This window comes from Lissotriton vulgaris, chromosome 9 (genome assembly GCF_964263255.1).
Source record: "Lissotriton vulgaris chromosome 9, aLisVul1.2, whole genome shotgun sequence".
Taxonomy (NCBI): Eukaryota; Metazoa; Chordata; class Amphibia; order Caudata; family Salamandridae; genus Lissotriton; species Lissotriton vulgaris.
In genome coordinates this window covers 578476162-578504030 of record NC_141697.1, presented here as the reverse complement: position 1 = coordinate 578504030, position 27869 = coordinate 578476162, and the positions used below count along the sequence as shown (strand labels likewise).

The following is a 27869-nucleotide window of genomic DNA, read 5'->3' as shown; positions in this document are numbered from 1 at the left end:
CATTCCATGTAGCGGTAATGTAGGGGGGTAACATGTATGGGTGGTCTTCATTCCATGTAGTGGTAATTTAGTTAAGGCTAGACATGTCTGGAGTGGGCTTTTTTCCATGTAGCGGTAATTTAAGGCAGGATAGATATGTCTGGGGTGGTCTTCATGCCATGTAGTGGTAATGTAGGGATGGGTAGCCATGTCTGGGGTGGTCGTTATTCCATGTAGTGTTAATATAGATAGGGATATAAATGTCTGGAGTGTAATTTATTCCTTGTAGTGGTAATGTAGGGACAGACAGGGATGTCTGGGGTGTTGTATTCTGTGCAGTGGCAATGTTGAACTGTAGGGAGGGAAGGATATGTTTGGGGTATTCTGTGCAAGGGTAATGTGGGAAGGAACAGAAATGTCTGGGATGTTGTTTATTCTATGTGGTGTTAATGTAGGGAGGAAGAAACGTCTGGGTGGTCTTTATTTCATGCACTTGCAGTGGGAGGAGGGCTACACGTCGCTGCTGCTCTGTATTCTGTGCAGTGAGATCATTTCTGAAAATATTCCTTATTCCACATAGCGATGCGGTGAGGAAGGGAGAGAGAACAATGTCAGGGTGGGGGGTCTTTCTATCACGTAGTGATAGTGAAAGGAGGGATAGAAATGGTCTGTTATGTTTTTTTTATTCTGTGAAGTGATGCGGATAAAGTCCCTGCGAATTTTAATTTTATTTCACAATCTTACAGAGAGGGATATAGAAGTGCCTGGTCTGGGTATATTCCTTATTCCGTGCAGGGAAAAGGAGGAATAGAAATGTCCAGGATGTTCTTTATCCAGTGTAGTGGTAGGAGGTGTAGAGAGATATATGGGCGTGCATTATTCTGTGAAGTGGTAGTGTATGGGGTGTTCTTTATTCTGAGCAGTGATCGTGAACACGTGTTTGTGGCTGTTCTTTATTCGGTGCAGCGATTCTGATAGAAACGTCTGAAAATGTTCCTTATTCCGCGTGGTGATCCATTGGAGGAGGGATGGAAATGTCTGATGTTCTTTATTCCACCCAGTTACAGTGGAAGGTTGGGATTGGCCAGTCGGCAGGAGGTCCATATTCTGTGCAATGAGAGTAATTTCTGAAAATGATCCTTATCTCACAAAGTGATACAGTGAAGGAGGGTTAGAGATGACTGGCGTGTTTATTCTTTATGCTACCTAGTGATGGTGATGTGAAGTATACACGTCTGCGGCTGTTCTGTATTCTGTGCAGTGATCCTGGTAGACCTGCTTGACAACTTTACTTAGTCCACAAGGTGATAAAGTGAAGGTGTTCTTCATCCAGAGTGGAAGCAGGGATAGATGTCTGCAGCGGGTCTCTATCCCTTGCAGTGATGGTCATTTCTGAAAATCACCCTTATTTCACAAAAAGATACAGTGAATATGGGTTACAAATGCCTGAGGTGCTCTTTATTTCATGTACTGATAGTGAAAGAATGGATCTACATGTCTATAGGTGTTAACTGTTCTGTACAGAGATAGTGATGGAAGTGTCTGAAAATGCGCTTTTCGCGCATAGATTGAAGAAGTAAGATGACTGGGGTGAGCTGCAGGACGAAGCGAGGTCAGCATTTTCTTGCACGGGGGGAGTGTTCGAAGGCCCATTTTAGACCTGTGCTTGCCCCACTGTGAGGTGTTGGCTCTCAGCATCGCCTTTGGCTAGTAGGGTATAGGCCTGGATCCTGTTGTCGTGCACTGCAGTGGAACAGTCTGAGGCTGAGATCCAAGACATGCCTGCTTACACATCTCTCGTCTCTATTCCTCTGCAGACAGCCCAGCCCGCTTCAGCAACAAGGAATTCAAAGGGATGCTGGTTTGGTCTCCCACCCCCTGCGTCTCTGATACAAAGCGTGAGTATGCCCTCTTCCCGCCCTCCCTCTCCTTTGCATCGTCTTTGCTCGGTGTGACTGATACTATGCCTGCACTCCTACGAGCCTTCTCGCCTTCTGTCTCTCATGTTACAACCACCTCTCACCTGGCAATCTTGCGACCTCGTTTGGTGTCTCTTGTTTCCACCTCCCATCTCTTCGACACTACTCCTTCACCCTCCTTTCTCCGCCACGCCTACCTCTGTTGGTTTTTATTTTCCACACTCTCCCATCTCTCCTGCTACTCACCAGCTGCTCTTCTCTGATTCCCTTTTATTATTCTCCTGTCCCTTTGTTCTTCCCTATCCTGTCACCCTCACTTTTCTTACGTAACTAGTGCAAGCGAGGGCAGCAAACACATCGAAAGTGAGGACTTTTATACAAAAGAGGCCAAGGCAATATACACCTAACACCTTTGTGGGATGGGTTGGTAGTAGCTCAAAGTGGTGCAAGGAACCAGAAAATCGGCCCCTTTTAACTTCCAATCAGGAAAATAATCCTTGAATATTTACAGATTCAAATGTCTCAGCACTACAATTCAAATGGCATGTAACAAACTTTGTTCACAACAATTCAACACCGGATATATGTTTCAGCACACACATTATATAGAATTCACAGCCTGATGACTTTGTTTGGGAAAGACTTCTTTATTCATATTCTTTTTCTTTTATTCTGTTTATAAAAATATTTTTTTCTTAACTTCAAATGTAGTCAACTTGTTTCGTCACTACGGACTTCTTCTAGGCTTTATGTATGAATCCTTCTATGTATAGTAATGTATTGTAATTGTATAGGCCTTACTAACCTCGACAAGGCGTCAAAGCGCTTTTTTGGCAAGCAGCACGCTACTCCGGGACCCATAGAGGTGGTGGATAGGTTAGTTAGTTATTTGGATTCGGAAGGATAGCCGAAGGATAGAAGAGGAAAAAAGGATTGTCTTTATATAGCGCTTGTTACCCCATATGGGGTGTTGAAGCACCCTATTCTGGAAACCCATAAAGGATTAGTGGTGAATTAGTATGATGAAATATGAAAATAATTTGAATAGTGGATATTAGTCAGTTATTTGGAGTGAGAAGGATATCGGAAGGATAGAAGGGGAAGAAAGGTTTGCCTTCATATAGCACCTGTTACCTACCCCCTGATGGGTGTTAAAGCGCTTTTCTGGCGAGTAGCACGCTACTCCGGAACCCATAAAGGATTAGTGTTGAAAATTAGTATAGTGAAATATGAAGTAATTTGAGTGGTGGATATGTTATTCAGTTATTTGGATTGAGAAGTGTAGGTGGCGGGACAGAAAAGGGAAAGAGGTTTGTATTTATATAGCCCTTACTACCCCTGATGGGGTTTTGAAGCGCTTTTTTGGCGAGTAACATGCTACTCTGGAACCCATAAGGATTAGTATTGAATTAGTATGGTGAAACATGAAATTAATTTGAGTGGTGGATATGTTAGTCAATTATTTGAATTGAGAAGGGTTGGGGAGGGGTAGAAAAGGGAAAAAAAGGTTTGCATTTTTTTTTTATAATCTTTGATTGATTTTGTTTTATTACAACAATAACAACTGCCATCAGCCTTACATATATTGCATGCATAGTTCTTAGGCAAAACCTGTTAGACACATTCGGGCAAGAATAGCATGTCAATCTCTTATATCATACTCATATAGATACAATCGCTCCAAGTAAATCATGTTAAAGCGGTGTTTTTTTTGAAGTGCCCAGTCTTCATGGGTAGTATACATGAATATCGTTTCCAGAGGGCAACACCAGGAGCCCGAAGCCGCCTATGTAAGCTGTGGTTGTGGTAACAAAGGGGAGTCGAGGGAGTGGAACTTGGAGTGGAGCTGGAGCACCTCGATTTGCCAGTGCGTGTTGGCGAGTTTGCTGCTCGTTGCGCCTGTTCCCTGCACTTTGACCATATTCCCCCTACCAGAATACCTTTCTGGGGCATCCGTGTACAATGGCGGGTGTCGTAGTGGCGGTACTGGAGGTCCTCAGGGTCCTACCAACATGCACAGTGTTACTCATCCGGGGCAGGCGCCAGCGCAGGCTGGATTAGTGGGGGCACATATTGTTGTAGTGCCAAAAGTATTGCGTCCCAATGTGCGGCGATTGGTATTTTCCTAAAGTCCTATGGTCTCTTTGCGGCTAATTGCTATGTCTTCTGTCCTGGCCCACACAATTGTGGAATGTCGCCAAGTTTATAAGTATGGGGGTGGTCAGGTGCATTCCAGCGTTTCATGATTAGCCGTTTGGCTGTTAGTATGCCCAGGTCTAGGAATCTAGAAGTAACCTTGGTGCTGCGAGTCCTACGGAACCAATGTAATAAATACGCAGGCCATTCAAATGGGATTACCCTCTCAGTGCAGTTATGTAATATCTCTGCTACCCCCTCCAGTATGTACTAAGGCTGGTGCAGCTCCACAACATGTGCACCAGGTCTGGGTCTAGGACTGAGCACCTGGGACCGGCAGAATCAGTACGATGAAAGTATCTGTTGATTTTTGCTGGCGTATAGTACGCTCTGTGTGTGATGTAAAATTAGATCTGTCTAAATCGCATCTTCTGAGGGATCTTAATGGGGCTAGCCAACACTTGCCCCATTCTTTGTCTGAGAATTGCCCCCCTAGATCTCACTCCCACCTGCGCTGGAGGGGGTCTAACTTGACCACTGCATGCTGGCGCAGAGAAGCTGCGAACCACCGTGTCAAATGCCTACAACGTACCATTATGTGCAAATACAGTATGGTAAGGTGCGTGGGCAATTCAGTGGTCAGGTCACCCCATAGTGCCGTGAGTGTGGCCATTATGAATCGGTGAAGAAGGAATTGACCCTCAGGGAGTCCATCCTCTTCCATCAGCGTCTTGTAGGGAATCAGCGTGCCATCACGGTAGAGGTCTACCAGAGTTTGTATTCACGCCGCTTGCCACTGTTGCAGTTCTATAGCTGCCAGGGTCCCCTGTCCTTTAGGAGCGCCCTCTAGAGGGAGAGCGGAGCATAGGGTGTCATGCGTGAGTTAGGAAAAGGCTCCTCTTATAGCACCTATGCACTATTTTCAGTCAGTCATTCTGGCGGCCTCACGCATGCCTCTGGGTGGAAGAGATGAATTATCTGGGATTGCATAAGCTGAGGCAGTGTGGTCGCCGTGTCTTCACATTGGTGAAAAAGGTATGTATTTATATAGCGCTTGTAACCCTGATGGCGTGTTGAAACGCTTTATTGGCGAGTAGCATGCTACTCTGGAACCCATAAAGGATTAGTGGTGAATATGTGATGATATTGAGAGATTAACGGTACAGCAATTTTCTTAGGAATCGCTTTTTCATGCAATAAACTGAGGCTCATTATGAGCATGTCAATCCATGCAAAAAAATCCTTAGGCTGGGTGATTCCGAGTTTGCAAAAACAACAGGTGATGGACCGAATGAGGATCAATGTCACACATTCAACCCAGTCAAAAGATCTGGGTCCTAATCCATCGTTTTTTTGCACTCCACACCACCCTGGGTTAGACAATGGCGATATGCAAATCAGCTCTGACCCTGTGCCCCATGGGAACAGTCCAGTCCGAACTACAAAAGCCATGTCCTTCCCAGAACGGAATCAAGCATCCGAGGACCGGACCGGTTTCGAGGTAACACCTCTCATCAGCCCGGCTAGCTTGACTCCAGTGGTGTGGAGTGCCTGGGACCCATTCGCTGTTGACTCAACTATTTGTGATGGCAACACATATTAAAGATGTTCAGGGCTCGAGGGTAGAGATTTCATAAGTCTTGCGGGTTTATGAAATTTTCTAACGAAAGATGGGTACCCTGGCGTGTTCCCAATGTAGAAACAAGAAAATTGATGTACCATTAAGCTCACAGTATCATCACATAACTATATTAAGTAGACTCCATACATAAACATTTTTTAAACATATTTTATAAAGGGAATAATAAAAGAAGAATATGAATTCAAAGGTCTCTTCCAAAGTCAACAGGGGCTGAGAATTATATATGTGTGTGCTGAAATATATAACATCTGGGTTGCACTGTTATGAACAAAGTTTCTTTCATTGAAAAGTGAGGACGGGTTACAGAGAATACCACCTTTTACTCAATTGACGCAGACTGGGGTAACAGCCTACCTCCTTTCTTCGACTAAAATGAGGAATGACTGGAACATCTAGAGATTAAGCCCTGGCAAATGTCCCAAGCCCATGCGTGACTAGTTGCTTCAGTTCAAACTTCCTTCTTTAAATTCTAAGAGTTGTATTCATTCAATATAAAACAAGGACCACACGTTTTAGAATTCAACGAAAAATGGTGATTCCCTATTGTCTCAACTGGTTTCTGTCGCTGTACTAAGTGGCTAATGCGATCTATTTTGTTGGATGGTCTGTAAAGATTCCGAAGACCCAGTCCAAGCATGCCTCTCTAGCACTTTCTTTCCAAATCATACTACTCCTTGTAAATCAGTAGTGCCAATGGGATTGGTAAAATCCGTGCCATTACACAAATAACACAAAATAGCTGGCGACAGGGCAGCTTAAATCTTAATTCCACAGTAACACGATTTTTCTTACGGGCCTGGCTCTCCGTTTGTTTGATTGATGAGCGAGAGGCCGGTGAATTTTTAAGTAGAATCGGCGCAGGCCCTGGATTTGGAAATCAAGTGCACTTATCTGCAATAAATGCGATTTTCCTCTGCCCAGCTAGTCCGTGCCATTTTACAGGTGCCCGACAGCAGTGAGTGCAGGATAAGGCCTTAAACTGGAGTAATGACGCCCCTTCCCTATTCGAAGATTTGCCTTTTGGCGCCTAACTATTCCTGTCCTGGGTTCATGCCAGTGTCGATGTCCCTAAGTCTGCAGAAGCCTATATTCTGCCTCTGTGTGCCAGGTTTGTGCCACTGACACAAACTCACATTTATTAATGAGCGCCCGTGTCATGCAAGGTTTACAGTTATCTATTTTTAGAACATCTCTACATGCTGGGATATTCGAGCCCATACTTAAAATGTTAAAATCGAAACTACAAGTCGCGTCAAGCAATGTAGAATATGCCAAACACCCAGCCATAAAATTGTCTTTTATTTCGGTCGTTGAGGCACGTCTTACAAACCATACATTTCTGTTTATTTTTTGGGGGGCATGGGGTCAGACCCCTAAAGATGACATTTTTGCGAATATAATTCTGAAAATGATAGAAAAGCCGCTTACCAGATACCGCCAATTTCCTAGAAGGCTCCCTTCAAATCCTGGGCGCCCCGGAAGAGAATTGATTACACACCGGAAGTTGTAATAGAGCTGCCGTTCACGGTTGGAATCATACCCTTGTGGGAGGGAATAGAGCGTGAGTTTTTTTATTACTACTGTACAACTCTGGAACTGGCTGTGACCATATAGACAGAGGGAAGGTGTTTTTAGAATGTTCCAGTACAGAGAAAGGCGATTCTCAGAGAAGGGGCCTACCGAGCCAGGAGCTTCTAAACCTTAGCCTCAACGGGGCGATTGCAGACAGGTTTAGCATAGTCGCATAAAAACATATTTGAAAATAGTGACGAGGGTTGCATCCTGTCTTTAAGAAAATTCTGCCCATTTGTTAGTTTTGCTGTTATAGAACAGCAAAGAGCCGTATGGAAAACGAATTAGTTTAAAAATTGGTTATTTTGTAAGGTGTCAATTATCCCTCTTCTTGCGCTTAAAATTATTCAGTAACGTAATGAACTTCTCAGAAACGTTTCATTGTATTTCTTTGTGTGTTCTATTTTAGGTTTGTGTTTCCTATGGGGTAAGAGTACTGGATTTCACCAATACGTTTTTAGGCCTGAACTTAAAAGTACAGACCAGCCCAGTAAAAAAAGGTCCGGTGGCAAACCTAGGCCACCCTTATTGTGCCTTAGGACCAGGGCTGGGGGAATGGTTTCCTAGAAAACGTTTATCCGGGACACCACTATTAAGTTTACTGATTACATGGTGGAGTAGGTATCCAGTCATGGTTTTAGTTTTAGGGTCTTTCCTACAAAGCGCATGTGCTGTGCTGCAAGACATATTTACAATTCAGTGGCCTTACAACCCACCATAGCATGCCATTCGTTTTTTTCCCATTGTCACTCCAATTTGCAATCTTTCTTTTGCTTATCTCCCATAGACTTCCCTACCTTTCTTGTGTTAGCTCCTCCCTGGAGCATGGACAAAGTTCTTTCTCGTGTTTTACAGCACACTAGTTTTTTTTTTAACTTTGTAAGTGTTTCGGTATTATTCCCCGAAAAGTAGTGTGCATCCCTACTTTTAACACAGGCATGCACTTTCTTATTTATGTTGCTTCCATCCTATGCCATCTCTATTGACGCTTTAATTACACCCACAACTGTATTACTGTACACCACTCTACGCCACTCCAAGCTATGCTACTCCACTTAATGCCACTCCATTCTATGCCATCCTACTTTATACAAGTGTATGCCACTCCACATTACATATCTCCAATCCACTCTACACTGCTCCACACACTACCACTCTACTCCAGGCTACTCCATGCCAATCTACACTTCTCTACACCAAGCCACTCTGCTCCACTCAATGTTACTCTACACCTCTGTATTCTGTTCTATTTATGTCACGCCACTCCACACAGTGTCACTCTACGCAACTCTATTCTACACCACTGTACTCCACTCCACAATACCACTCTCCGGCACTTTACGCCACTCCACTCTGCCACTATTCTCTACGCCGCTACTCTATGCCAGTCAATGCCAATGTACTGTAATCTATGCCACTCTACTGTACGCTACTCCACTCTTATTGTCATTCTTCACCAGTCTATGGCACTCAACTCTATACTACGCCACTCCATGCAATGCCATTCTCCGGTAGTATATGCCATTCCACACTATGCTACTCTTCTCTAAGCCACTCTATGCCACTGTACTCTACTGCACTCCTTGTGAAGCCAATCCACTCTCCTCTATGCCACTCTATTCTATGCCAGACCCCTAACCTTTAGCCATGCTGAACAGCAGCCACACTGCTGTACAACATGGCTAGAAGAAATTGGCAAAGCCAGTAGCTTTCTCATAGGCGGAACAAGACCTTTTGGCTTTGCCAATGCTTGTTCCTTTCGTCAGTGCTTATAATGGAACTGTGAAAGTGCATGTGCTCACTATCACAGGGTACTTTGTTGCTATTGGGGTGCAAGTCTTCCATTAAAAGTATTGCAAAACTGCTGAGAAGTCCGGGTATTGTTCCTGCCCATTTACAGCACTGCTTTCGGGTAGGCCTGGGCGGTGAACTCTGCTCCGTTTGCGGAGTTTTCTGCACTCCGCTCTGTGGAGTTTGCGGAGTGCAGAAAACTCTGCGCCACCTAGTGTTGTGGAGTTTTTACCCCGCTCGTGAACGGTAAGTTGGCGAGCGCCAGCTGCCACTTGGGTAGAATTTCTACCCGAGCGGCAGGAAGATCAGCGCGAACAGCAGTTCACACTGCACTCTGACACTTGTGGAACGCCTCAGGGTTTTTTTTGTCACTTTGCGGAGTTCCGCGTAGCAAAACTCCACAAACTACGCCCAGGCCTGCTTTCGGGTACTTGTAGATGTTTATATAATTCTAAAAAAATACCTAAAGTTTGCCTGGTTTACACGTGAATAACTTTGCCAGACCAATTTTTCTTCTTTCAATCTGTGACTTCTAGTCCTAATGTTATAATCGATTCAATAGAACTACAAATCATATAATACAGAGGGGAAAAGTGGTCTGGGTGAGCTACACAAGTATGGAACTTGAAAACTCAAGCACTCTGAATATTAAAGTTGTGTACTAGACAGCACAGGAAAAGATGGACTGGGTGCACTGCTTAGGACTAAGTTTTCAAGTTCTGGCAAAGTGTATACCCATCATAGGCCTTTAGGAAATCAGTGCCTTCTGCGGGCTATAGTCTGGGTCAGTTCAAATGAACCATTTGGAATTACAAACCCAAAATAAATAACTTCTAACTGTTCAGTTCCAGGGACGCAGATTCATCTGGTGACACATGTCGGGCAGTGCTCAATTTAAGCCGTGGTTTCCGGCACTTAATTGTCAACACCAGCACTTTTTGCAGTCTGCCACATGGTGTCGCTGTCTAATTTAGAGATGAGCACAACTACAATTATTTAGAAAGTCAATAAACTTTAACAAGCATTGGCATAGCCAATGGGTACGCCTCTGGGACCTTTATAAGTGTTTTGCCAGAGGTGTTTGGTAAGAGATGCAATTCAACATGAAGAGATGTGAAAAAGAAAACCAGAAAAGTGTGATGGGGAAGAGAAAGGCAGCAGATGAGCTGGGGGAGGGAGATGCATCTGGAGGACACTGCGAGGCACAGAGTCGAGCTGCACAACTACACGCTCCGCTCTCACGTTTGACACCGCAAACGTCAAAGTATAAACAAGTAAGCACACTTTTTGCCATTATATGTTGTCTTAACATCCCCAGGCAGTGAAAGTTTAGGGCGTCACGTACGAACTTTAAGGATAAACTTGGGAGCAAACCAGCCGAAAGTACATGAATAGAGCGGTCGTATTCCCAAACCGATACCGGTTTGTTTTGTTCCCTTTGCAGTGTTGAGTCTGCAGAAGTGGGGGCGGGGGGCTGGGGGCATTGGTTCAGGTGGAGTAAAGCTGCCATGAATGCAGTCCGCTAGGGGGCACCTCATGCAGGTGCATAAACAAGTGAGTGACACTTTTTGCCGTTATATATTGTCTTAACATCACCAGGCAGTGAAAGTTTAGGGCTTCACGTATGAACTTTAGGGTAAACTTGGAAGCAAACCAGCCGAAAGTACATGAATAGAGTGGCCGTATTCCAAAACCGATACCGGTTATCGTTCCCTGAAGTGGGGGCGGGAAGAGGAGGGGGATATTGGTTCACGTGGAGTAAAGCTGCCATGAATGCAGTCAGCCAGGGGGCACCTCAAGCAGGCGTCAGTGCGCGCTTTCACCAGGCACACACACCACAAGCCGTCAGTGCACGCTTCCACCAAGCACACGCACCACCAGCCATCGGTGCACGCTTCCACCAGGCACAGACACACCACCAGCCGTCAGTGCACACTTCCACCAGACACAGACACACCACCAGCCGTCAGTGCACACTTCCACCAGGCCCACACCACCAGCCGTCAGTGCACACTTCCACCAGGCCCACACCACCAGCCGTCAGTGCACACTTCCACCAGGCCCACACCACCAGCCCTCAGTGCACGCTTCCACCAGGCACACACACCACGAGCCGTCAGTGCACTCTTCCACCAGGCACACACACCACCAGCAGTCAGTGCACGCTTCCACAAGGCACACACACCACCAGCAGTCAGTGCACGCTTCCACAAGGCACACACACCACCAGCCGTCAGTGCATGCTTCCACCAGGCACACACACCACCAGCAGTCAGTGCACGCTTCCACAAGGCACACACACCGCCAGCCGTCAGTGCACGCTTCCACCGGGCGCACACACCGCCAGCCGTCAGTGCACGCCTCTACCAGGCACACACACCACCAGCCGTCACACACTACCAGCCGTCGGTGCACGCTTCCATCAGGCACACACACACCACCAGCCGTCAGTGCATGCTTCCACCAAGCACACACACACCACCAGCTGTCAGTGCATGCTTCCACCAGGCACACACACCATCAGCCATCAGTGCACGCTTCCACCAGGCACACACACCACCAGCCGTCAGTGCACGCTTCCACAAGGCACACACACCACCAGCCGTCAGTGCATGCTTCCACCAGGCACACACACCACCAGCAGCCAGTGCACGCTTCCACAAGGCACACACCGCCAGCCGTCAGTGCACGCTTCCACTGGGCGCACACACCGCCAGCCGTCAGTGCGCGCCTCCACCAGGCACACACTCCACCAGCCTTCACACACTACCAGCCGTCGGTGCACGCTTCCACCAGGCACACACACACCACCAGCCGTCAGTGCATGCTTCCACCAAGCACACACACACCACCAGCTGTCAGTGCATGCTTCCAATAGGCACACACACAACCAGCCATCAGTGCACGCTTCCACCAGGCACACACACCACCAGCCGTCAGTGCACGCTTCCACCAGGCACACACACCACCAGCCGTCAGTGCACGCTTCCACCAGGCACACACACACCATCAGCCTTCGGTGCATGCTCTCACCGGGCACACACACTACCAGCCATCACACACTACCAGCCGTCGGTGCACGCTTCCACCAGGCACACACACACCACCAGCCGTCAGTGCACGCTTTTAATGGGCACACACACCACCAGCCGTCAGTGCATGCTTTCACCAGGCACACACACCACCAGCCGTCAGTGCATGCTTCCACCAGGCACACACAGGCACACACACCACCAGACGTCCATGCATTTTTTCACCGGGCACACACACACACCGCCAGCCGTCAGTGCACGCTTTCACCAGGCACACACACTACCAGCCGCCAGTGCACGCTTTCACCAGGCACACTTACTACCAGCCGCCAGTGCACGCTTTCACCAGGCACACACACCACCAGCCGTCAGTGCAGCAGGCAGGCTCTTCTCAGAGCTTCTTGGTAAATGTGTTTGATGCCTGGGAGGGAGTGGGTCGAGTTTCCTTAAACCATGGTGAGTATGCAGGCGCAGTGCATGAACTTCTGTGCGAGTGAGTCATGCTGCCTGGGGCTCACTCACTCCACACTTTTAAATTGCGCCTGCACCAGGCTTTCTCATTTGCAAAGTTTGGCGCATGCGCACAGCTAGGCAGCCCCCACACCCCCGGGAATGACTGCTTCATACAACCAGAATGGAAACAACATTCAGAGCAATGAAAACAAGTTAATTTGATGCAAAGAACTGTTAACAAAAACCAGCTATTGTAGATCTGGGAACTTAAACAAAACAGCAACAGAAAACAAACAAGCTTTGGCATAGCCAATAGGTCTCTCTTTTTGGACCCTATAAGTATTTAGTTATGCAGCAGAATGTCATTGGTGCAGCACCAACTGTTGCATGGCTAAACGCTCATAAGGTCCCAAATGCGAGACCTATTGGCTATGCCATTGCTTGTTTTAATGGGTTTCCCCTACTGCAGACACAACGTGCTTTCCTCGCCATGCGTGCTTTCACTTTGACTGGGTGAGAGTATTCTGCTTAATTCAGAAACTCTGTCCATCACCACCCCTTGTTGTTTAATTATTTTGTCCACCATAAGCGTGGAAGGGTATACTCAGATGTGAGTCCCTTGCTCATTGCACCATCAGGATTCAAGCAAGCCGGGCCAAAGACTGCTGTAATGCCAGAAACCGGTCCCCGGAAGCTTGTTTCCTTCCCAGTGAAAGAATTGGCTTTGTAGTTTGGTTTGCCCTGTTCCCATCATGCACTGGGACAGGAACAGACTAATTTGCATAAAGCCAGGTTCTGAGCTGGGATGGTGCAGTGAGCAAAAAAACGGTGTTGGATCTAGCCCTGATCTCTTGACTGGGTGAGAGTATTCTGCTTAATTCAGAAACTCTGTCCATCACCACCCCTTGTTGTTTAATTATTTTGTCCACCATAAGCGTGGAAGGGTATACTCAGATGTGAGTCCCTTGCTCATTGCACCATCAGGATTCAAGCAAGCCGGGCCGAAGACGGCTGTAATGCCAGAAACCGGTCCCCGGAAGCTTGTTTCCTTCCCAGTGAAAGAATTGGCTTTGTACTTTGGTTTGCCCTGTTCCCATCATGCACTGGGACAGGAACAGACTAATTTGCATAAAGCCAGGTTCTGAGCTGGGATGGTGCAGTGAGCAAAAAAACGGTGTTGGATCTAGCCCTGATCTCTTGACTGGGTGAGAGTATTCTGCTTAATTCAGAAACTCTGTCCATCACCACCCCTTGTTGTTTAATTCTTTTTTTGCTTTCACTTTCAAGCAGCCCTGGACAATGAGACTGCTTCTGCAACGTGAAATAAGTCTCGCATTTATAAGAGTTTGAGCTATTGCCCTTGTAAAGGACAATAGTCCAAACTCTTGTAAATGCGAAACTTATTGCACTGCAAATGCTTGTTTAGGACTTGTGCCCTGAAAATACCTGTGTTTGTCTTTTGGTTGATGCTCACGTTAGCGAGCGTCAATGTCCTGTGGAGTGGAGGTCTCAGCACACAGATCACCCCTTCGTGTCAGCCACTACTGTGCCAGTGAATTGAGGGTCACACTTGCCTCTTCCTTATCTCTACATAGGCCCTCCCTCTTTCTGATTGAATCTTCCATACAAAATGGAAGCCTCCGTGGGCTCTTTATTTCTGCAGGTGCGTCGGCCTGGCTGCTTCCGGTACCCCTGCCTGTCATACTCTCTGCAGCACTTTGTCTGTTGTCCTCACTTTCAGCAATATTTACTATCTTCTGCTCCCAATTTTAGGGGCGTAAGTAGCCTAGGTGGAATATGTTGTACACAATGCACTTCTAAGTCATGCTTAAACTGCAGATTTTACTTTACATCGTTAAAGAACGATGGTGTAATGGCGTTTCCCTGCTCATAACCCCTCCTATGCCATTCTCATGACTGGAGAACGTTCCCTTGGGGTTAAAACACCTGGTGACACCACATTGACAGGAAATGTAATAGAACAGTAACAGCGGCCATAAATTAGCAACGTGACACCAGGAGATCCGGTTTCAAATGAAGGGGACATATTTAAACCCCTTTCTGCCTCAAGCTAAAGGTGAGGGCCCCCTCTCTGAGGTTAGTGGGGGCACTCCGCCCACCTCGACTTGTTCCCTGCGTTTTGCTGTGCCTCTGCTCTCTACCCTTACGCATTTCTGTTGCTGTTTACCACTCTGCCTACGCCTTCCCACTGCACCTAGCCCCCGTTCCCATCTCCGCCTGCCCCTTTTCTTTACTTGTCCATCTTCTTGTCTCTGCGCCCTTCCCCCAGCTCCATCTGTCTCCTCCTGGCTCTAAACTTTCCCGGTGTCGGATTGCCGGCTCCTCTTTCCGGTCACTCGGCACCACTTCCTGTGACTTCCTGGCTCCACTGCTTCCCTCTGGTTGAACGTCAGCTATACTCCATGTGTGGACTTCTTTGTTTTTTCCTGTCTCTTCCCGCCCCCCCCCCACTCTTTTTGTGCGCATGCCCCCTTAGTAACTGCCCCTTTCTGAATATCAGCCATGTTCATTGTATGTCCCGAATTTTGTTTTCCAGCATCCCTTTCAATCTTCCTAATTCTTTTCCTGTCTCCTCTGATCCTTCTTTCTGTCTGTCTGACTGTGATTCATGTATTTACCAGTTACACGTCTAAGCTGCCGGCTTTTGTCAACTGTGCTTATTGCCCCACTGTCTACTGCTCTTCCTTTCCATGTCTCACTCACCACCTGAGTCTGTCTCCTCGTCTATACTTTCACCTGCCCGCAGCTTTCCATGCTTTTCTTCTGCCCCTTTTGTTTGTCTGTCCCTCTCTGTGACATATTCTGCTATTCAATCCATCTCTGCCTGCCATTTTCTCCCTGTTGCTCCACTTGCCAAGCTTCTTGTGTCTGTGAAGTCCCCTCGTTACATATATCTTCGGTCTTCTACTGTCTGCCTTTCCATGACTTGGATTGACTTTTTGTTATCGCGTCACTCTCTTTCTTCCAGACTCATTGCCCTCCTCTTTCCCTTGTCTTTGTGTTTCTCTCTCTCCCTTCTTTCTGCCTCGTGGTGAACATAAATCGTGCTCCAGATTTGGCCTTCTAATTTTCCTGCTTCTCTTCCGGTCTGCAGATGCCTTTCCCGGTGTCTGGCTGCTCCTAAGGCCTTTGTCTGACCCCACTTGTGCCTACTGGCCAGTGTCTCTTTGTTAGGCACTCTGCCTGATGCTTTTCCTGCCACTCTTTCTACTGGTCTGTGTAACTGCTGTCAGCCTGCGTGCCTTCCGCACGTTTTCTGCCTTTGTTGTCTACCTTTTCCCTCTTTAGATGCCAACACTGCCCGAAAACTATCTATTTCTCTCAAGTGTCCTCACTCTTGCCAGCCCCTTGTCCCAGCCTCTGTCTCTGCCGGCTACTCCTTATGTCTCTTACCCTTTTTTGTGTCAATCCCTCTCTTCCGGGTTCTCCTCTTGCCCCACTTCCTGCCTTCCTCTGTGCTTTCTCCCCGTCTGCGTGTCTTTTCGGTATCAGCCATGCTCCACTTCTGCCCTTTCCGTATGTTTTCCTGTCCGTCGCCTGGCTGTCTCTTTGCCGCCATCCTGTCTTTGCCTGGCTGTTGACTGTGCCTGCTGTCTTTTGTCTCTTTATACGACACTCTGCCTGCTGCTTTACCTGTCCCCATCTACTGTTATGCCTCTGCCTGCCACTATCCATCTGTCTCCTTTCCTGTGACTGCCTCTCTCCATGCGCTCTTCCTGTCTATTGTCTCCCTTTCAGGTCCATTTGTCCCCCCCCCCCCCCCCCCCCCTGCTTCTGTCCCTCTCCTATTGTCTCCTTTCATAACTGTTGATTGCCTGGCGTGGATTTCTTCTTAACTCGCTCTATTCACAGTGCTTGTATATTCCTATCTCATTTTATCTGTTTGACTGCATCTCGCCATCTATCTTTCGCTCCTCGCGCTGTCGGCCCCATTCCTCTTTCGATCTCTCATCCCATCCCTGTCTTATCGTGTGGCTGTCGGTGATCTGATGCCTGTCTCACCCTCTGGCTGCCTACAGTGGCTGTCTCTCCTCTTCCCGCAGCTCCCTCACCTGTTAGTCCCCCAGGGCCTGCTTTTAGTATGCTGTGCTCTCTCCTCTCTCCCAGAGCTCCATGGGATTAGCTGTCTCCAGTCTGGCACCCCCTCCCTTATGCGGCCTCTCCCCCCTGTATTAACGTATCTTTCTCCCCTTGCACTGTCCCTCCTTTCCCTTCACTTTTATTAATCGACCCCCTTCTCGCACCTTTTCACCAACTTCATCTCCCAGTCTCCCTGTTTTTCTCTGAACATCCACTTCAACGTCGCCTCCATTAATGTATGCCTCTCTTCTCTCACCAATCTGCTCGGCCCACCTCCACTCCCTCGGATCACAGCGCACCCTCTAGTGTTAACCTCCCCTTGTCCTCTCTTCGGCTGAATCTCACGCCCCCATAGGGAACCAAGCCTCTCTTTCAATCTCGCCCCTCGTCTCGGCATCACAATGTTATGTTACTGTCCCTCTTATGTTGCCGTTCCCACACGCTCGTTGTTGCTGGTCCCTAGCTGAGAAAGATACGCCTCTTCGGGCCCTGAAGGGTAGGAGTGGCCGGGGAGTCGGGCATTTAGCCTCACAAAATGTCGCTAGGTGGGGCGCCATTTTGTGTTTTGCTGTTGCTCTGTAATCACATATACAGTGCTCTTACATCACAGCCCTCCTTCAGTCTCAGTCCAACAATAAAATGTCCTAGTTACCTCGCACCATTGCAGGCCTCTGGTAAAAACTACAAGTCCCAGAATGCAACCTGCAAGTACCTGAAAGCCACGACTGACTGAAAATATCACGAATGACATGGGCCACCTGTCATCTATGGTGAAGATGTACACATACCCACTATTCTCGCCTTTCATCCTTCCCACGTACCCAGTTAATTGCTCTCACATCTTTTCCAGCTGCCTTGCACCTCCTCCTCCTCGTTTCACTGACTCAGGCCTCGTGTTCATTGTTCCACTCCCATTCACCAGCACCAGAGGCGCCGTTTTAACCGCTCCTCTGAGCGGGCCCTGCGAGGCTCGTCTCCCTCACAGCCTCCCTTCCCTCGCATGCTCCTTTCTACAGCTCCCCACCCTGTCCCTCCTTCAGGATTCCCCACGCTGCCTAGGTCTGAGGCTCACTTCTCCCTCCATTAAATGTCTTCCGCCGTCTCCTCTCTCCAGCCCTGCCTTTGAGGCTCCCCTCTCGCTTCACTGAAGCCCACGCCTCCCATTATGAAATATGCCCCCGCTCATGTCTAACCCTCCTCTGCCTTTGCTCTTTCGCAGACCTCGCTCCACTCTTTGTGAAGAGGGCTTCATATTGTTATATCTGAGCCCACCCCCCATCCATCCCTAATTCCTTTGAGACATGTCTTACCCCCACCCACCCACATTCATTATCTCGCCCCTCGCGCCCCTATTCTTAACCCCTTTCCTGCTTTTCTGAAACCCCCTTTTCCTTTTTGGGAATCGCTGCCCCCATCTCTCTCTCTCTCCGGTATTCACCACCTCCATCACTTCCCGTCTCCTCGGCATCTCAGCTGTGCCTGCCAATCTTATTACCGCCTGTCTCTTTCTATGAGGCTATCCTTTCCCTCTCGTCTTATTTTCTTTCCCTATTTGAGGCTTCCATTTCCTATAACAGAAGCGTATTTTCGCCCTCCTGGACCCCTACTCTCGCACTCCCTTTCTAAAGCTTACTTCTCCCATTCTTGACTGCCCAACATGGTCTTTATTAAAGGTCTTATTTCCCTTCCCTCTGCTCGCCTTCCTTTCCACGACTCCCCTTTCTGAAGCTAACCGATCACTCTATCTCTTTCCCTTACCCCCCTCTCCGAATCACACCTTTTCACCCTACTCTGTCTGTGAACCTCTGCCCCCCGCCTTCCCACCAATGGCCTCTACGTCCTTCCCCACTCTGTATCTTGGGCTGACATGTCCCTTCGTTAAAGTAGCAGTCTCCTTTCCCTCCATCTCCTGATTTCTTAGGATCTGCTTTTACCCTACTAACTCCCGAGCTCCCTTTATGAAGTCCTCTACTTCTTCATCTGTCTTCGTGGCTGGCGGCTTCGTCTGCGTTCTCCCACATTGCCCTGTCCCTTTTCTCCACACACCCCAAAATGCCCAGCTCCTTTTTCTTTTCTCTTTTTCCTCGTCGTACATTTATTTAGGTTTTATTATGGCGAGGTCTCGATTTTCCTTCCTATTGCTCTACTGGCTGCCTTCCTCAACTCTTTGTGAAGCCAAACCCTCCATGTCGCCCTTCAACTCTTTGTGAAGCCAAACCCTCCATGTCGCCCTTCTTACTTACAGGGTTACCTCTGCCCTTTTCCCCTAGAGCATAATGAACGCATGCTCTCCCTATAACCATAACTGATGCCCGTCTCCCTTTGCCATTGACACAAGGCCTCCTTTCCATGGACCACTCTATCCATCTCAGCACTAAAATCACTGCCCCCTCCGTTAACGCCCATGTCTCCATCTCACCACGAATGCTCCTCAGAGGCGTGATAAACTGTGCCCACACCCCTCCCTGAACGTGATGTGGAGCTCCAGAGTCTCCCATGTCTCTAAATATATTCAGTGGCCTTGGGCAGGAAGCCCCGCACTCCATGAAGCGTAGCAGGGGCCTGCCTGACGGCCCGTCTTCCTTTCTCTATTAATGCCCGTCTCCTCCTTACAGCGCCCCGTCGCCTTCTCTCTCCGCTGACGTCCTGTCTTTCTTCTACCATTAACTCTCCCGCCTCCCTCCTACTGTTAACACCTTCTCCACTCACTAGTCACGCCCTGCCTGCTTCTCGCTTCCCATAACGGCCCTGCTGCCTCTCTCACCATTAACGCCCCTGTTGCATCTCTCACCACCATTAACAACCCTGCTGCCTCTCTCACCATTAACGGCCCTGCTCCCTCTCATCATTAACGGCCCTGCTGCCTCTCTCGCCATTAACGGCCCTGCTGCCTCTCTCTCGCCATTAACGGCCCTGCTGCCTCTCTCTCGCCATTAACGGCCCTGCTGCCTCTCTCTCGCCATTAACGGCCCTGCTGCCTCTCTCTCGCCATTAACGGCCCTGCTGCCTCTCTCTCGCCATTAACGCCCCTGTTGCCTCTCCCTCGCCATTAACGGCCCTGCTGCCTCTCTCATCACCATTAACGGCCCTGCAGCCTCTCTCACCATTAACGCCCCTGTTGCCTCTCTCACCACCATTAATGGCCCTGCTGCCTCTCTCATCACCATTAACGGCCCTGCTGCTTCTTTCACCATTAACGGCCCTGCTGCTTCTTTCACCATTAACGGCCCTGCTGCTTCTTTCACCATTAATGGCCCTGCTGGGTCTCTCTCACCATTAATGGCCCTGCCTCTCTCTCGCCATTAATGGCCCTGCTGCTTCTCTCTCACCATTAACGCCCCTGTTGCCTCCCTTTCACCACTAACGGCCCCGTCTCCGTCTTCTCTCCCTCTCTAGTGGACGAGTACATCGTGATGGCGAAGGAGAAACACGGCTACAACATCGAGCAGGTGGGTGCCGCGCGCAGCTCGGCCTTTTCACTGCCAAGTCCGCGCGCTGCAACCAGGAAGCGTCTATTTTTAACGCCGAGGGAACCGGAACTGTAAGGGGGGGGCGGTCTCCTGCCATCCAGTGGGGGCTGGCCTCCACAGACAGCTTCTGTAAACAAGGAGCTTTAAAATAATCGTGTGTGGGAGGCTTATGGTGGGGCCTCGGACGGTGACGAGAGCAACACGTTTTGGGCTAGGTGCTGCGTGGGCAGCGCGGTTCTGGTACGGGTTGGGGGCCGGCTGAGGTCGTGGGATGAGGCTGGTTGTGTAGCGGGGCTGCCGTTGCTGGCCTGTATCCTAGGCCCCTTCATAATATTGGATCGTCCAGCTTTACCCCACCCTACAAGGTTCAACACGTCACACAAAAAAACCTGCACTCAAAATTTTTGAAAAACATAGGCCTTCTTTTTAACCCTGATCGAAGCAGGTCTGAAAGGGGGAAAACACAAGATGCTGCTAGGGATATCATAGGAAGAGATAAGTGCGACAAGGAAAAGTGCCAGGTGATGTTTTTCGCTTCTATGAGTGTGGTTGTGATGAGCCTGAGCATTTTCTCGTTACAAGCGTCTAGGGATGTGCTCAGTCACAGGGACAAGTGACCTACATACCATGCACTGAGCCCACAGGGTCTTAAGACACCTTGCTGAATGCACAGTCATGGCATCATGGCGTTCGCAGGTTTGGTCAGACAGAAGCTGTTGCTTTAAGGAGGCCTTCCTGTTTCTGCCTTGAGGGTGAATAAAGGGGAGCATAGAACCACCATCTATTGATCTCTTAAGTAGACGGTATTGTATACCATTTCTCAAATACTCAACAGTCATTTATCTGTTTCGGAGAGAAATAAAAAAAAATGCGTGAGGTTAAAGCGTATATCTCGAGGTGAATTGAGAACAATCCAAGCTATAGGACAAGCAAAATCAAGTTCTCATTTGTCGTAGGGTGGTATGTGGCTTTGCCTTCAGTAGAGGTGTTGGTTGAAGAGAGATTTTTTGCTGGCGATAAGTTGCTGCCATACGTGGTGGGAGAATGAAGAATATGGCTAGTTGATTATAGCTGGGGGGGGGGGTTGGGGTCAGACTAGTTATGGCGGAATGGTTAGTGCTTCTTGGAGTAGGAAGCTGGCAGTAGTCAAAGTATTCAGGTTAATGACTGGTCTCGGTTGCAGATTAGTGTTTGCAATGGCAGGTGAATTGTGCTAGTTGCCCTACATATGAATGTGGAGACTGGTAGATGTAGCCTGTTGCTGCCTTGGCTAATGGATTTTGGGTTCTTGCTGAATGTGGGCTAGGACTGTCGTGGCAAACGGCTCATAGATTGGGTACTGTCCATTATGATGGCGCTAGAGTTGGTTTTGGGTGGAAGAAGTCAATAGTGATGGTTCTAGCCTCAGTGGCTGCCTTTAGGTATAGTGTAGGAATGGTGCTTGTCCCGGGTCCTAGGGTTAGTACGGACCGTGTTTTTGATTTCAGGGTTGGTAGATGTGTGGTGTGGTTGCTGGGCTGGAAGATGCCTGGTGATGTTATGTCTAGTGTATTTATTTAGCGAATTCCTTCAGACCTTTCTGGCATTGTCGAGAGCTCATAATCGTGAATTTAAACTGCAACAACAAGAGTTAAACACTCCACACTACAAAGAGTACAGAGGGAGAGACAGCGGCCATGCTGACTGATCAGGTTTAGGCAAGGTCTCCAATACTGGCATGTCAGAATTGCAACAGGTCACAAGGAAAGCGGAGAAGGTTCCAACGTTAGGTTGTGAGCGAGAACGGCGTTCCCAATAGGTAACCGTTTTGAAAGTAGGCATGCACAGTGTACATTATTGAGCACTATGAAACGGTTTACCTGAATGAAACACGCCACCTAAACTTATTTGGCTTAAAACCAGCTGTAAGGATAAACTGCTGTTGGTCATGATCATACGCCAAAAACTAAGCCAGTGTGGAGTTGTGAGCCCTGGGCCACGTAGTCCCGTCTCATCAGGCCCACAGTTCGCGTTAGTGTGGATTTCTGGAGCAGCTGCAAGCAGTGTAGAACCTTATAATGGTAGTCATAAGCCAGATAATACTGAATTACGATGTTTATCACTACTGCAGATAGCTGTGGATCGATGAAGGGGAACACTTTCTTCAGTATCTTCAAATGAAGAATATGTGTATTGGAGACTTTAAAGACCTGGGTTTCCAATGGGAGACTATGCTCCGTAAAGAGATCCAATTGCGAGACGCCTTAGCGGCCTGTGGTGGTGGTGGGGGGATATGGCAATAGGATGGGTGATTTTGTGGTTATGGGTCCATGGCTGTTAAGTGAAGACTGTAGAGTTGGTGCTGCATTCAGTTATGCCTGCAGCATAGGTGTTAGTGCTATCTGTTGTTATGCCTCCAGGATTGGTATGATGCCAGGGATTCTATCCCTGGGCTTGGTGGATGGTTGGTGTTCGTGACATGTTAGTTTTGACAGTTCATTTCCAGGGCGGTGTTCATTGACACTTGATCAGACAGATTTGGCTGATGAGATTTCATGCAAATGGCTTCAAACTTTGTAAAATGTTTGCTTATTTTTTGACTTTTTGATGTTGGGCATAGAAAAAACTTTGTTAAATTTTTGCACAAAGTGTTCTGAAAGGCAAATTCTCTTCCAAGGTTGTGCAAGTCCTGCCAGAGAAAACCGAGGCCAAGAGAGAACATTTGGGTATTTCATGCCACAAAGGCAGAGTGGCAGTAAAAGTCTGCAGTTTTTAGAGACTGTTAGTGCAGACACTCCAAGCACTCCGAGGCAAAACATATGGATGTTGAAGAAGCAGATATTCCATTGACTCTTAAAAGCTAATTTTGGACACAGAGGAAGGGGATATTTTCATGTTTCTTTTTGATTCACAGGAAACCTTTCCTGGTCATTTTGATTAGATCCCGAGGCCCACAGTAGCCCCAGAAATGTGGTTAAGGCACTGAACATTAGAAGCCGCTCCCAGATTTAGATTCTCCCCTCCTTTGCTATATTGATACTTTTGACTTCAGTGCATACACCAGTTTCAAAGCATTAGGGCTCAAAGCTTCACAGTTCAATCCATGGATTTGTGGTCAATCGGAAACCTAGACTCCAGAGTTGAAACCAGATCCCAGGTTCACCCTAGAGCCACCATCAAAGCTCAGTTGGATTTAGTCCTCAATAGTAGAACATCAACTTTCAACACTGAAAAGACAAGTCAAACAGAAATTTGGTGAAAAATAGGATTGCTTTTGAAGAGCTGCTCATTCAGTGCCAAAAGCATGTACGGGCATACAAAAGAATCTTATGCATTGATGTGACTACTTGCAAAACAGGTAAACGTGTTACCTCTAGAAGATTTGGATTTACTCCTAGAAGATTTGGATTTCCTCATGGAAAAATTGATTCCACTGCAAATGAAGAATCCTTTTCTGATAAAACTAAGAATGGATTGCAGCCTTATTAAGCACATTTATTAATCTTCCAACTAACCGCGTAGTGGCTCAAAGTGTCTAGGTAGAAATCCTCGGGCCGGTTTGTTGCTTAGAATGATCCACCTCTTGATAGTCGCAAGCCAGAACTGCTATAATAGCACAGGACAGTGGGATGATCAAGTGAGGAAAGGGAGGGAACAGCAAGGAGGGAGATCTGACATGACATCAACAAGAATCATAAACATCTAAGTACGTTGAGCGCTACGGAATGCATGTACACAATACAATTCCTCATCATATCTCTCATGGACAATACCTGCAACAAAACTTAAGTAAGCAATATCCTTTGTAATCCGTAGCTCCGTTGAGGGAGTCATTTTCGTCTGTTGGGTTTGCTGTATTAAGATAGAGACATAGATCAATCATCTCTAGGACACCATAGACTCAACCACACATTCTTAATGTTAATGCTAAGGAATCAATGCTTCTTCCCACATAGTGACATACCCTTTATTGACTCCGCTTGTCATCACAGGGATTGAGCGTAGTCCTCTACCGCTCTAGCAACCACCCCTGTTAAAGAGGGCCAAAGAGACAGCAAACAAGTAAAACATCTGATCCCCAAATATACCTTCTATGTATATTACATCCAGTATAACAAGGTGCAAATTCACAAAAACATTCAGTAACCGGAAAAGGTTTTTATTTGAAGAGCGTCCGCTCCCAGAAGAGCTACAGAAAATGTCATGAATAGCCTTAGACGAACCACTAACTGTGATTCTACCTAGTGGACATGAAACAGCCTCTAAGAAGAAAAACAAAACACAAGACCGCCTGAAAGAGTCGAAACCTAAAGGCTCTGCAAGTGCAAATAGGGCTGGTATCAAAGGTGCAGGTGAATTGGTCTGAAACTGGACTTGAAGTCCCCTGCGTAGCAAGCATGGAGAAAGCCTTTCCGAGTACAAGGAAAAAGGTCCAGGAAGAAGGCGAGTGGTGCAGAACACCCTTACCAAACCAGTGGTCAAGACTGCGTCCTTCTCACTCCGGAACCGGGAAGAGAATTTTCAACGCTGCTCTGTCGTCCGACCTCCGTTTAACAGGCGGTTCCAATTATGTACGACCTTACTCGCCAAGACTAATGGGAATCGTAGTTCCCGATTGTACTCAGCCTGCGAGAGATCACTATGCTGGAATCCTAGGGTACCCTCTGACCTACCTGAATCAGAAAAGGTGTGCTCGAACAAATGATATATAACGCAAAGTCAAACACCAGTATAAACCTGCTTCACATAATCCGGTATACGTAAAGGGAATGCTGAGTGAGACTCTATTATTATAGCTACAGTGAGTGAAAGATTTTTAAATCCAGGACTAGTGGCGAGCCACCTTGTGGGCAAGAATATTAGAGATTAGATGGAGTTGGTGTGGCGGGAGAGGGGCTGGTGAGGGGAGAGGTGTTTTCAGAGAGCTCTAATGCCAGGGCAAATTGCAAATTCAACTACACGGCTAGGTAGACTTACACAGCAACAGAGGAATGATATGAATGAGTTTATATAGGTCATTCCAGAAGAGTGTTCTAGGAAAGCGAAGGTACTGGTGGAGGTAAGGAATGTGGTAATGAAATTCAAGCAGTAAAACGTTACTAGACACAGCAGATGCAGCAGGTTACCAGCTTGATATTGGCATAGTCCTCATGGACAATAGTGGCTGAAATCTGGCCATTGGCCTGAGAAACAGGCACATTTAGTTGATCAATGTTCCTGCCAACGGTGAGCACCTTTTGGGTAGATAAAGCTCAGGTTGGAGTAGAAATTGATACTGCAACACACTTGTTTGTAATACAGCAAAAGAATGCCTTCTGCAGTGTTACGCCACCCTCAAGCATAAAACTGCGTATGTAGCAAGCTGTTTGCAGTCTGATCAACCATGATCTTGGCAACTGATATCCAGCCGACAATAGTTTTTTTTAAGATGCATATGAAATGTAGGGTGTGGGTTATACTCCTAAAACATAGTGAAATGGATGTTGGGTGGAAGAATTGTAGGTGCCAGTGGCCTTCAACCATCAGTTGGGAAGTAATTAAAAGAAGATTTCAGTTCTGTTTTAAACTGTGACACTGGATCTTAATCTCGGTTCTTCTGGAAGGCAGTTCTACTTGCAAAGTCCTTATGGTTACATCTTCCTGCAGATTCCTCACCTTCAGAATATTCTCTTGGTATCCTGCAAAATAATAAGTACCGAAGCACACACAAGAAGCCCATTCAGTTTAAACAAAAAAAAGTCTATAAGCGAGACAAACTACGAAGTCCATCAAGTTCTTTTTTTTTTTTGTGTGAATTGTTTATTCCATTTGTGGTTTCCACAATATCTGGTATGTTCAAGGAGAAGCAGCCAACACGTGTTACGTCTGTTGGACTTTTTCAAGGCTGCAGGGAATATGTATATGTTCGAGGCATATGGGCTGCAGATGGTACATTTATGAATAGATCGCCACCTGGTGTTGGGCTCGGATGATTGCACTTGTTTTTCTCTTGGAGAAGTCTTTTGTAGTCACGAGGCTGGTGACTCCTCCCTTGGGTGATAGTGCGCATGGAATGACACCTATAATTAAATTGTTTTGATGTCCTACATGGTCAGTGAGGTGTTCTTTGGTCATTTGTAGCTATACTTCAATGTGGAGTTGAACAAAGACACGTGAGAGATGGCTACTTGCTGTTCTTCATACTATTGTTGTGCTTGCTTGGTAGATTTTTGGTTTATAGGGTCGGCTATGTGGGAAATGCTTTGATGCTCTGCGGGGTGAAGAGTGGCTTTAATATGCTACAGCAGTCTTCTAGCTATGCTTTAGTGTGGTGTGGAATGAGAAGTGAGAGATACATTAAGTTAGGTTGAAACCTGAACGGTTTGATCACTGTAGGACGCCAGGGTCCAAGTCCTCTTTAGTTGAATGGGGGAGACTGAGGGGTTCTATCTGGTGTGGGCACCTTCACTATAGGCTCGCAATCACTTAAAAAAAAAAATCAAGACTAGATACCGCATAGAATTCATTACAAAAGTAGAACGCTTACATCTCCGGTTGGTGTAAGCACTCCTTTCAAAGGAGATAAAGTGGGTGGTGTACATAACATCGTGGTCGAAATATGAACCTACATGCGTCTCAAGGCCATACTATCAACTCTTGAAATATTACTGCAGAATGAATAATCTACACTTTCCCAATAACTTCAGCAGTCGATATTATGGGTTTGCTAGATCTGCAGGTTATTTCAGGGAATCGATCTTGTGACATGTTCAAAGAAGGAAGAAGGCACATGGAGAACAATTCTCATTTTGAATCCATTCAATTCCCATGTGAAGAGAGAAACTCAAGGTGACCGTGCTTGGTTAGGAGTCCTACGTACATTTTTAATTTACCAATACAGAAAAAGCACAACGAATGTCTACGCTGTGTGTTATATAGAAAACATTACCTGTTTATGGTTATTCCCTTTGGTGCAAAGTATTCACTAAGATTGTTTACAAAATATCTGTCGGAGATCTCAACACCTCCACAAGAGATTCAAAACACGTGCATCCATATCGCTGTGAATTAGGAAGGACAAGTTGTTCCTACAACGTCGAATGACCAAATCTGAGCAAGACAACTTTTGTCCCTGTTGGGTTTCAGGAACCCTTTCAAAATGTCACCCTGCTTTCCAGTCAAGATGGGTAAGACCATTCTAGGGGTATGCATAAATAAAGTCAATCCTATTGTTTCCAAACACAGATGGAGCCCTGAAATTGCAGAGTAATGTTCTGGCTTGCTAGACATCACTGTTTATAAGGGAAGAGTACAGTGGTGGCAATGATGGTGTTGTGCTTGCTTTTAACTTTTGTAATAGCATCATTTGTAATCGGATGCATTGGAGGAATGTCTCGGCAGCCAAAAGTTCCAAACGTCGAAGTATGTAGTATCTGGCGACTTTTAAATAGGAAGTTAATATGAGGCTATATCGGGAAAAATATATGCAAAGCAAGAACTTTCTCCGACCTCGTACTTCTGGTGACCATTCTAAACCATGCATCCTTCATGGGGTCTACGGCTCATGTAATGGATCTGATAGTGCAGTGCAAATGTGACTCTCGTGAACCATACTGCGTACCAGTATTCTAGTTCAAGGCTATTCTCAGCATTATAAGTCTGAGAATCTTACAAGCGAATGTAGGGTTGCTTTTTTCACGCAATGTCACATCACTACATCACTTGTTGAAACAAAGTGCGTTTATTATTTATACGTCGTTGGAGAAGGCATAAGTGTTGTGCACTGGGCAGTAAGAGGAAATGCACATTGTGGCAG

The 27869-nt window shown here is 47.0% G+C and overlaps 1 protein-coding gene across 2 annotated transcripts in view; it reads left to right on the top strand.

Annotated features, from left to right (window-relative positions):
- The window catches only part of RCOR2 (REST corepressor 2), a 187755-nt gene that overhangs the window by 94309 nt on the left and 65577 nt on the right, over positions 1–27869 (top strand). For both annotated transcript variants that reach the window (XM_086938139.1, XM_086938140.1), the window contains exons 4-5: positions 1797–1877; positions 20022–20074. In XM_086938139.1, coding sequence (XP_086794265.1) covers positions 1797–1877; positions 20022–20074 — 134 coding nt within the window. The remainder of the gene's footprint in view (positions 1–1796; positions 1878–20021; positions 20075–27869) is intronic.